At 41.6% G+C, this 10,675-nt stretch overlaps 1 protein-coding gene across 1 annotated transcript; it reads right to left on the bottom strand.

Moving 5' to 3' along the window:
* Positions 1–1,917: 1,917 nt before the first annotated feature.
* On the bottom strand, positions 1,918–10,660 carry YL-1 (Vacuolar protein sorting-associated protein YL-1). The gene is made up of 6 exons (XM_089861514.1): positions 10,571–10,660; positions 8,169–8,361; positions 6,696–6,853; positions 5,468–5,737; positions 3,797–3,950; positions 1,918–2,405 (listed from the first exon to the last, which is right to left on the bottom strand). Exons 2-6 carry the CDS (start codon positions 8,320–8,322, stop codon positions 1,975–1,977), a joined length of 1,167 nt encoding a protein of 388 aa, XP_089717640.1. The 5' UTR covers positions 8,323–8,361; positions 10,571–10,660; the 3' UTR covers positions 1,918–1,974.
* Between the last annotated feature and the right edge of the window lie 15 nt (positions 10,661–10,675).

Raw genomic sequence — 10,675 nt, 5'->3', positions numbered from 1 at the left:
CAGAAAGAATGTTTGTTGCCAGTCGTATTTATGTATCCATTGCTTTAACCTTACAAGTTAGGCATTCGAGTTAATTTTTATAAATCAGTGTTGTACTAATGGTTGTAAAAGTATAAATTGAACTTCCTAGGTGAAATTTTATCGAATTAAATTGATAGACGTAAAATTGGGGTAGTTCATAATATTCTACAGACCAAATTGGGCGCCAAGGCTTACGAGCGTGTTATACGCGGCCCTTTCGGGCACGGCATCGGCGATGTCCGCCAATAGTCCTGGTCCATGTTGAAGTAACGCCGCCGATACGGCGGTCGCTCATTTTCGGCGGCGAAACCTAGCGCCATTTTCGGAGGTGCAATGCTGGCAGACACATTTCCCTAGCGAAAAACGCCGCGAGATTCTTGAGAACTATGCGGCGCTCAAATGGACCAATACTATGAAGCGATGATCCCATACGGTCGCCGAGGCTTAGTGAGTTTTAACCAATTATTATCATTGCACCGTTTCCATTAGAACTTAAAAACTGTTTGTTTCTTAACATGGCTTTAATTTTACTCTCTCGGTTTAAATACTAGGCATTTTATTTTAATATTAAATTTCAAAAGGTCTCCCATACGTCCATCGTAGTTTATTTTACACGTTAACTCCATTGAACTGTAAAACTCATGGCAACAAACTTGCAACTGCTCATGCGCGGCCATAAGTGTGAAAAGGTCTATTGTATGACTTAAATAAATTAAATATCTAAGAAAAAGGTAAGTATAGTGAAATAGATCTGTTTTGATAACATAAACTGGGACTTAAGTGCCATATCGGTTAACGCCTATCACTATACAATAAAACTAGGCCTGTGCGAGTACTCGGACTCGCAACCTGTTTTCCTAGACCTAGAGTACTCCAAAAGGCTAGTAACACTACTCGAAGGGTCCATTTTTCTCTTATTTTTCTTCTTTAAACTAGGCCTAGTCTAATTTTTGTCGGGCTAGTCCATTTCTTCTTCGCGAAGAGTCAAGCTACACGACGTCTCTCAGTACCATAGACCACTCGATCACGCGTTTAGCAGCGCATGATCGAATAGGCTATGTCAATAAACGACGCTTTAGTTGACACACGCGATAACAGTCTGTGGCTGCGTTGTCACTTGTCAGTGCTGGCGCTGTTACACTAGCTTAGCAAAGGCTAAGATATAGCATCATTTGTCATGCGCAGCACTACGCGTTCTATTCCACATTCGTACTTTAACTAAACCTAGAACTAGAATTGTAGGCTTCTACACACTGACTTATGATAATTGTAAATATTTTGCCGCCTTTTCGAACGTTAAGTAACTAATTAAGGGATTATTTTTAAATTAGCCTTATTCCTGATCAGCGCCACCTACCCATAGCGGCGACTTTGAGAACTACTGTAATCGTCAAGCCAACCAGATGTCGCTAAAATCTGGTGACGTCACTGACGGGCACTCTGGGAGTCTGACCAAAAATTAGCGACATCTAGTTGGCTTGCCGATTACAGTAGTTCAGAAAGTCGCCGCTATGGGTAGGTGGCGCTGATCAGGAAGAAGGCTAATTAGACTAGGTAAAAAATTTTGGACTCGCATAGGACTCGATTAATAATTTTTGACTATATTGAAGGCTCGCTGAACTCGCGAGTCCAGTTTCCCACTACCAGGGCCAGAAATGAGCACAGGACACTGGACATTGTCCGACAAATTTTTCCGAAGTTTGGATAGCTTGACTATGAAGATGCAAAACTATTTTTGCACACTTCAGTGGACAATGTCCTATAAATTTTCAAGTCAAAGGAGCGTCACTGGACACATGTCCTGTAAGGATTTTTTCTTATTTTCGGCCTTGTCCACTACTCGCAACCTAAAAATACTGACTGGCAAACCTCAAAATAAAACACACGATACCAAAATGCATTACCTAAAATTTATTAGTTAAAAACCTGTGATTAGTTACAAGAAATCATGATTCAAGGATGGTTTCCCGCGGTATTAACGTTAGTTTGCAACGCACTACCCGGCGTTGCCACAGCAACAGATTGAGCGACTCTTTGTTGCTGTTGTTCGGTTACTTGCGCTTTAGTTTTATGTTGTCTCGGGGGAGGTCTGTTTTTCTTCCTCCATTCCACCCAAGCGGCGACTTCCGGTTGTCTGACATCGCCTTTCAACTCTAATTGTTGGTAATAAGCTTCCCTTAGCACTCGAAACGCTTGCAGATTAGCGTAATGGATCTGCGTTACGGGGTCGAAGTATTTGGCGCGTAAACGAGTAATGGGGCAAGGCGTTTTGATGATTGGCTTTGGTTTTTGACGGGGGAAAAAAGACTTGAGGGATTTGTCATCGGTGAATGTGATAAAGTTACGAGAACATTTGGAATTAATTGGTTTTACGTCAGAGGAACCTGCAAATTAAGATATATTCAAAGCACGTCATTGATAACTTTAGCAATAAAGGGACTTCAGATAGAGATGCGAGTTGGTAATTTTTAACTCTGGGCGGTTACTCGTCTATAACGAATAATTCGATTGAATATCGAGACGAATATGCTTAACCGTCTAGGTATTCGTTCAAAGCCGTCTTTATTATTCGAACGAATATCGAATACCAACTTTACTGTTTGAATTTGATACATATTCGACACCCGATTTCGCAAAGGGCCAAGGCCCAAATGAGAAACCCTTGGTATACTTCAGAATTGTCATTTCTGATTGGCTAGTTCTTTTTTAAAGATGCCACTCACATTGGCATAAGCCTATTGGTCAAATTTAGGCTCAGGTAAAGTTTTACTTTTAGGTTCAACGTCACTCGGCGAATAGTAGGCCTTGATATTCGAGAATTCGCCAATATTAGGCCTGAGTATTCGCGAATACTCAGGCCTAATATTGGCGAATAATAGGCTTGAGTATTCGCGAATAATAGGCTTGAGTATTCGCGAATAATAGGCTTGAGTATTCGCGAATAATAGGCTTGAGTATTCGCGAATAATAGGCTCGAGTATTCGCGAATAATAGGCTCGAGTATTCGCGAATAATAGGCTCGAGTATTCGCGAATAATAGGCTTAAGTATTCGCGAATAATAGGCTTGAGTATTCGCGAATAATAGGCTTAAGTATTCGCGAATAATAGGCTTGAGTATTCGCGAATAATAGGCTTAATTATTCGCGAATAATAGGCTTAATTATTCGCGAAGAATAGGCTTAATTATTCGCGAATAATAGGCCTAAGTATTCGACGAGTATTCTATAAGGCCTAATTATTCGGTATATTCCATTCAAAATTCTAGCGCGTGCGCAGAATTGACTCGAGCCATGGCCAACTTAGATTACCGGTGGTAGAAGGCCTGCCAGCTTCACCCGAGCCCCATGTTAAAAAACGAAGCCCCTAGTTCCGACTTTCGCCGTTAGGTGCGCTACCAACCCAGTTTTCCTCATAATGCTGTTTCTATTGGAAAAAAATTCCGAAGTGGACTCTGTTTTAAAGCATTATGAGGAAAACATGGTTGGTAGCGCACCTAACGGCGAAAGTCGGAACTAGGGGCGTCGTTTTTTAACATGGGGCTCGGGTGAAGCTGGCAGGCCTTCTACCACAGGTAATCTAAGTTGGCCATGCTCGAGCAAAACTGCCACGATTCCGTTAGTTTCATTGGAAAGGGCTTTTAAAGCGTGGTTTTCACTGCCAAAAATTTTACGGAACAGTAAAAAAAAATCCGCAAAATTTTGCGGAAAATTCCGTGAAAAAGGGTTCGAGCGTTTGAAAAAAAACTTGAAAAAGCCAGGCTTATGTTATATTTACCAGATGCATCTTGCCGTGAAGAATGAATGCTGGGTAATTCCTCAATTACTGGCATGGTGACTGAATGGTACCTTATGATGGGCCCAGTATAAGTGTTCTTGACAAATTTGGTCTTCTTCCGTTCCATTTCCAAACGCTTGTAGCACTCCAGCGACTTCATTTGCATAGCAAAGATTACAAGAAATATATTGAATTATTATTTATTACACTACGCACTGACTAATTTGGAAATTCGGACCAATTATGTTTGAAAAATATCGTCGCGACATTTTCACCACTCATAGCCCACTCGATCCGCGCTCACAGACGAGGCGCTTCTCGCTAGAGCGCGAGCAGCTTGCGTCGTGTTGCGCGTGATCGAGTGGGCTATGCACTTGTAAATCGAGGGTGAAAAGGGGGTAAAATTCTCGACTCGAGAGATGAGCATGTGCAGAAAGAATGTTTTGGGGGCAGTGCCGTATTTTGTAACCATTGCTTTTGTCTTATTTGTTACCCATTAGAGTTTATTTTTATAAAACAGTGTTGTATTATTGGTTAATTCTAAAAGTATTAATTAAACTTTCGGGATGAAATTTTATTTAATTCAATTGATAGACGTAAAATCCACCTTATTCCCTTTCGCCGGAAGTTAGGCTTAGCTCGGGATTCATGGGGGTGAATAACGGGAAGAAATTCGTTTGTCGTCTGCTACATAAGCCAAAAATATGTACTGTAGCGGACGACAGACCAATTTATTCACATTACTCACCCCCCATGAATCCCGAGCTAAGCCTAACTTCCGGCGAAAGGGAATAAGGTGGATTGGGGTACTTGATGAGATTCTATACACTAAATTGGACGCCAAGGCTTACGAGCATGTTATACGCGGCGCTTTCGGGCTTCGGCACGGCATTGGCGATGTAGTATAGAAGCTTACACTTCATGGATATTTCACTCACCTTTAAACACACACCACATTTATTCCTCGTCTGAAATGGCGCGAACTGGTTTGTGACGTAGAATTTGAGGCAAATTCAGAGAAGGACGGGGGTGAGTAGCACGCGAGCCGAGCAAAAAAGAAAGTTTGTCTCAATTTCTACGTCATCAGCGCATGGATTAACTAACGCTAGGGATTGTTCGTTCCCCATAAAGATAAAATATACATGTTCCAAACGCCGCAGCTACTATCCCTAACAGTTAGTTATAAGAAAATTGGACCAAATGTTACGTGTCCTATGACGTCAAAAAATTGAAATCCCGCCTAAAATGAGGCGCCGCCATCTTTAAAATCCGCAAAAACGATTTATGTTGCCTAGAGATGGCGCTATATCTACATCCGTTTTGGTCCAATAAATTGGGGGAATGAAGAGGGGAATCAAGAAATAATTCGGAACATGAAGTTGGCGACAGTATTAAATGGGAAAGACGGTTAGTGAACAATCCCTAGCGTTAGTTAATCCATGATCAGCGAGCTTGTACCCCTACTGGCGCGAATTTTTATGACATAAATGTGGTTAAAATTGAATTGCCTTACCGAAGGCTACAATAGGGGAAAAATGGACTCGTCGAGTAGTGTTACTATCCTTTTCGAGGACTCGATCGCGAGTACCCGAAAATTTGTAGGAATTAGGAAAACAGGTTGCGAGTCGGAGTCCTCGCAAAGGCCTACTTATTACTTTAATGCGTTAATACCTTTGCATTGATAATCTCCGTCTTTCTGGCCTCGGCTAAGAGTTCTTCTTGCGTCAGATTTTCGTAGTGGGTGACAATCTTCTTTTTCTTCTTCTTTTGCTCCTCAGCTTCTTCCTTAATCCGGCGTTTAACTTCCAGCGATTTGGCCTGCGTCGATTTGCGAACGCACGTCCGTTCTTCCAGTAACGAAATCGAGGAACGCGCTGTCATTTTGTCATAGACTTTCTTCTTTGGAATTGATTTCTTCAATTTCTTCGGGCTTGTAACGTCCTAAATCAAGAAATATTTCTTATTTGTAAATCACTTTATTTTTTAACGGTTTCTGCATTGTGATTGAGGATATTCGTAACTTTGGTAGTTTTACCTCTCTCAGCCAGTGAGAATTCAACAAACCACGTGGGGTAAGAGGTTCGGTTTAGCAGACGAAACTAAACTAGTAACAGTAATGGGAGAGTAGATTTTTTTAGTGTGTGAGCTCATTTCTTCTTCGCGAGGGGTCCAGGGTTCATACAACTTTTGGAAAACAAATTTCCCTGAGATTTCCAGGTTTTTCCCCCCATATACTTCCCTGAATTTTCCATATATGGAGTATATTATGGAGCAAATGTTAACGAATGAGGGGTGGGGGCAAATAGGACTATAACATACTAAAAGGACATCCCCGTATCTCTAGTAGAACCAGAGTTATGGGCCTCCAAAGTATAGTGTAATGTTAATCCTATGTAGGGTATGTTTATGAACATTTTGCTTAATTACTCGGCCCCTGTTTGTCTTAATCCCAAGTCTTTAGTATGGTTGGATGGGGGATAAATTGGACTATAACATACTCAAAGGACATCCCCGTATCTCTAGTAGAACCAGAGTAATGAGCCTCCAAAGTTGGGTGTAATGTTAATCCCATGGAGGGTATGTTTACAGACATTTTGCTTAATTACTCGGCCCCGGTTTGACGCAAATTTCCCTGATTTCCCTGAATTTTACTAAAAATTCTGAATTTCCCTGAGTTTTCCCTGAGGTTTTTGTCAACTATTTCCCTGATTTTTCCATGTTTTCCAGGTTTGTATGAACCCTGTATCACACACGCGAAGCAGTGGTATTGAAATTTTCGCTTCAGAATATCGCGAGACCCCCCTCGCAATAGTTTGTCTTGGTTCTTAATAGTGTTCTAATGTCTATGTAAAGCACTGCAAAGCCTCGCATGAAGAATAAAAAGAATAAGAATTCTTACCTCATCAGGAACGTCTGCGAGTTTCCTGGTGAGCTTGGGTTCTTTGTAGGCTTTGGTCACCACTTGTCTTTTCCTCTTGGTCTCATCTACTTCTTCATTGTCAGAGACACGTTCGTCATTCTCATCAATAGAGAAATCAGAATCAACTTGGTCACTACCTAAATATAAATACGAAATCGGGAAAACAATTTTAAGGGTGTTACCATGGATAAAGAATGCGCGTGAGGAAATTTGTTTTCACGCTATAGGATCGGCAACTCCCTATCTCGAACGACAGAATATTTTGTATACACTCTGTTACAACGTCGGTTGTCAGCACGCGCAAAGCTGTTTCTCTATGTAACGTAGCTTTGTACGTGCTGTCAAGAGACAAAAAACTTCAGGATCTTCAGTATTTAAAATATCCGCGAGTTTTTTTAGCTCGAGTGCACGGACCTCTAGGCCTTAGTTTCAAATAGGTGTGAAATTGCATACAGTCTACTACACGTATTTGAAACTAAGGCCTAGAGGTCCGTGCACTCGAGCTAAAAAACTCGCGGATATTTTAAATCCTGAAGATCCTGAAGTTTTTTGTCTCTTTGCAGCACGTACAAAGCTACGTTACATAGAGAAATAGCTTTGCGCGTGCTGACAACCGACGTTGTAACAGAGTGTATACAGAATATTCTGTCGTTCGAGATAGGGAGTTGCCGATCCTGTAGAGTGAAAACAAATTTCCTCACGCGCATTCTTTATCCATGGTGTTACTGTAAAATACGCGCAAACTTGTTTCGCCCACCCTACAAAATCTTAACGCTATTTTACATGGATAAAGAATGTGCGTGAGGAAATTTGTTTTCACGCTACAGGATAGGCAACTCCCTATCTCGACCGACAGCTTATTCTGTATATACTCTGTTACAACATCGGTTGTCAGCACGCTCAAAGCAAGGTCTCTACGTAACCTAGCTTTGTGCGTGCTGACAAGAGACGGAAAACTACAGGATTTAAAATATCCGCGAGTTCTTTAGCTCGAGTGCACGGACCTCTAGGCCTTCATTTCAAATACGTGTGTAGGCTGTAGACAAGTATTTGAAAGTAAGGCCTAGAGGTCCGTGCACTCGAACTACAAAACTCGCGGATATTTTTAATCCTGAAGTTTTTTGTCTCTTGTCAGCAAGTACAAAGCTAGGTTACATAGAGACCTAGGTTTGCGCGTGCTGACAACCGATGTTGTAACAGAATATTCTGTCGTTCGAGATAGGGAGTTGCCTATCCTGTAGCGTCGTGAAAACTAATTTCCTCACGCGCATTCTTTACCCATGTTAGAGCTCTGAAGGGTGGGCAGCGAGGGGTCGGACGTTTTGGAAAAAGTGTACGGGATTTCGAAATCCAATTTGATTTCTTCGGATTTCGTCGGATTTTGTTTGATTTCAGAATTCGATAAAATCCAATGGATTTGGTGGGCGGGCTTACATTATAATATAATATTACCACTATTGTCATCTTCCGTGTTGTACTCATTATCTTCATCGGATTCATTGAATCCTCCGTAGGTTGTTTTATAGAAATCATCTTCTTCCTCTTCTTGAAGAAGACGAGACATGCGATTCCCCGCTTTTGATCTACGTTCTCTCGATGCTGCCATTTTGCAGATTTATTTTGTATCGCGAGTTTTTTCACAGGGCTGTAAAATAGAAGAAGGTTATAGAAAGAACAGAGCTGGAAATAAGCACAGGACACTGGACATTGTCCAATAAAATTTTAAAATGTCCCATAATATTTTTAAAAACCAAGGGGGTCACTGGACATTTTGACCAATAAATTTTCCCAAGTTTTGATAGCTGGACTATGAAGATGCGACACTATTTATGCGCACTCCAGTGGACAATGTCCAATAAATTTTCCACTCAAATGACCAGTTTAAAAATTGCCTGGATCACTTTAAAAATTAAATCGAAAAATCGAAGGGGGGGGGGGGTCAGTGGTCAACGGGACCACTAAGAAAATTCAAGGGTAACCAGAGTCCAGACATTATCCCAACTATTTTAATTATCCACTTCTAAAGTTTAGCAGACGACGCGCCCTGGTCAATGGTCATGGACCAGTTTATTTATTCCAGGCCAGAGGGGTCGCTGGCCCTATATGGCCAGTTTAAAAATCTCTTTATTTCCCACCCTGGTTGCAGCGCGTATCGGTTTACTACTCCATGGAACAGCGTGGGAAATAAGGCGGTGGCACAGGGCAAATGGCCGGTTTAAAAATTGCCTGGACCAGTTTAAAAATTAAATCGAAGGGGGTGGGGGAGGGGGGTCAGTGGTCCACGAGACCACTAAGAGAATTCAAGGGTAATCAGAGTCCAGACATTTTCTCAACTATTTTAATAACCCACTTCTTTAGTTTAGCAGACGACGCGCCCTGGTTAATGGTCATGGACCAGTTTATTTATTCCAGGCCAGGAGGGGTCGCTGGCCAAATGTCCAGTTTAAAAAAATCCTTATTTCCCACCCTGCCGCTTAACGCGATATTTTTAAACAATGACGCAGGGCCAGAAATAAGCAGAGGACACAGGACATTGTCCAATAATCTTTTTAAAAACTAAAGGGGTCATTGGACATTTTGACCAATAAATTTTCCGAAGTTTTGATAGCTTGACCATGAAGATGCGTCACTATTATTTTTGCGCACTCCAGTGGACAATGTCCAGTCGAACAGGGGGGGGGTCACTGGACCAGTATGGGAAATAGCACACTTCCTCTGGTCCAAAACCAGTTTATTAATTGCTTGGGCTAGTTTTTTAATTCAAAAAGTGGGGGTTACTGGTCCTCGGGACCAGTTTATTAATTACAAATCTATAGGAGAACAAAGGTGGGTACCATTCCGGAGACCAGTGTATTATTTCGGACACTAGGGGGTCACTGGTCCCAAGGACTAGTTTAAAAAATACGCTTATTTACGAGACTGCACTGGACACATGTCATACAAGAAATTTTTCTTATAGGACATGTGTCCAGTGATCCCCCCTTTGACTGGAAAAATTATTGGACATCGTCCACTGGAGTGTGCAAAAATAGTGTCGCTTCTCCATAGTCAAGCTATCAAAACTACGGAAAATTTATTGGTCAAACTGTCCAGTGACCCGACTGACCCCCTTTGTTTTTTTTAAAAAATATAGGGCATTTTAATAATTTATTGGACAATGAGCAGTGTCCTGTGCTTAGTTCCAGCCCTGCCCGTGTGGTCTCACAGTCACAACGCCCTCAAATTCACAAATCAAAAATTTGTTACGAAAACCAAAGAATTTGGTAAATAGACCGATAAAAACATTAGCCGACTAATTGTTTGACCCGCAATAGAATAGACGGTTTTTCGAAACTCATTATTTGTCATTGTAGAAGTTTGAAAACCATTATTCCATAGAGTATTGTCAGATCTACTATGCAAACGTCATACCATAGAGTAGTGTCGGTAGAGGGGGGAGTAGACTGTGTATCCCTCCCTCTAGGCGCGCTTTTGTAAGAGGGGATACTGTACGCGCCTGGTAGGGGGGATGACACTTAGCTAAGAGATAGAAGGGTATGACGTTTGCATACCTAGAACTGACATCTAGCTCTAGCTCAGTGTCATCCCCCCTGCCAGGCGCGTACAGTATCCCCTCTTACAAAAGCGCGCCTAGAGGGAGGGATAAACAGTCTACTCCCCTCTCTGCCGACACTACTCTATTGGTCAGTGCTTGTAGTAAATTGACCAAATTATTTAGTTACGAATAATCTGCACGGCCCTAATGCAACCTTAATGTAAACACTGTTAATGTATCTAATCTAACTATTTTAAACACTAAACTATAATTATACTTACTTAACAATTAAAAAATTACAATTTTTACACAAATTTACCTGCACTTCGAATCGACTTGGCAATTCAACCGTCGACGGTGCCGCAGATATTAAAGCAGACGATTCGTGACTAGGTGACGAAACCATAGCCCACTCGATCACGCG

The sequence above is a fragment of the Phalangium opilio genome, unplaced genomic scaffold, assembly GCF_054372755.1.
Source record: "Phalangium opilio isolate 3A_F unplaced genomic scaffold, DU_Popi_V2 ptg000390l_1, whole genome shotgun sequence".
Lineage (NCBI taxonomy): Eukaryota > Metazoa > Arthropoda > Arachnida > Opiliones > Phalangiidae > Phalangium > Phalangium opilio.
This window is presented reverse-complemented; position numbering and strand designations above follow the sequence as displayed.

What these genes read in the sequence shown, in the direction of transcription:
- YL-1 (XM_089861514.1), bottom strand. Translation starts at nt 8,322, where the DNA reads ATGGCAGCATCGAGAGAACGTAGATCAAAAGCGGGGAATCGCATGTCT. An exon ending in TCGCAGACGTTCCTGATGAG is followed by an intron (nt 5,738 to 6,695) that starts GTAAGAATTCTT and finishes TTCTTGATTTAG; the next exon opens with GACGTTACAAGCCCGAAGAA. An exon ending in TTCACGGCAAGATGCATCTG is followed by an intron (nt 2,406 to 3,796) that starts GTAAATATAACA and finishes CTTAATTTGCAG; the next exon opens with GTTCCTCTGACGTAAAACCA.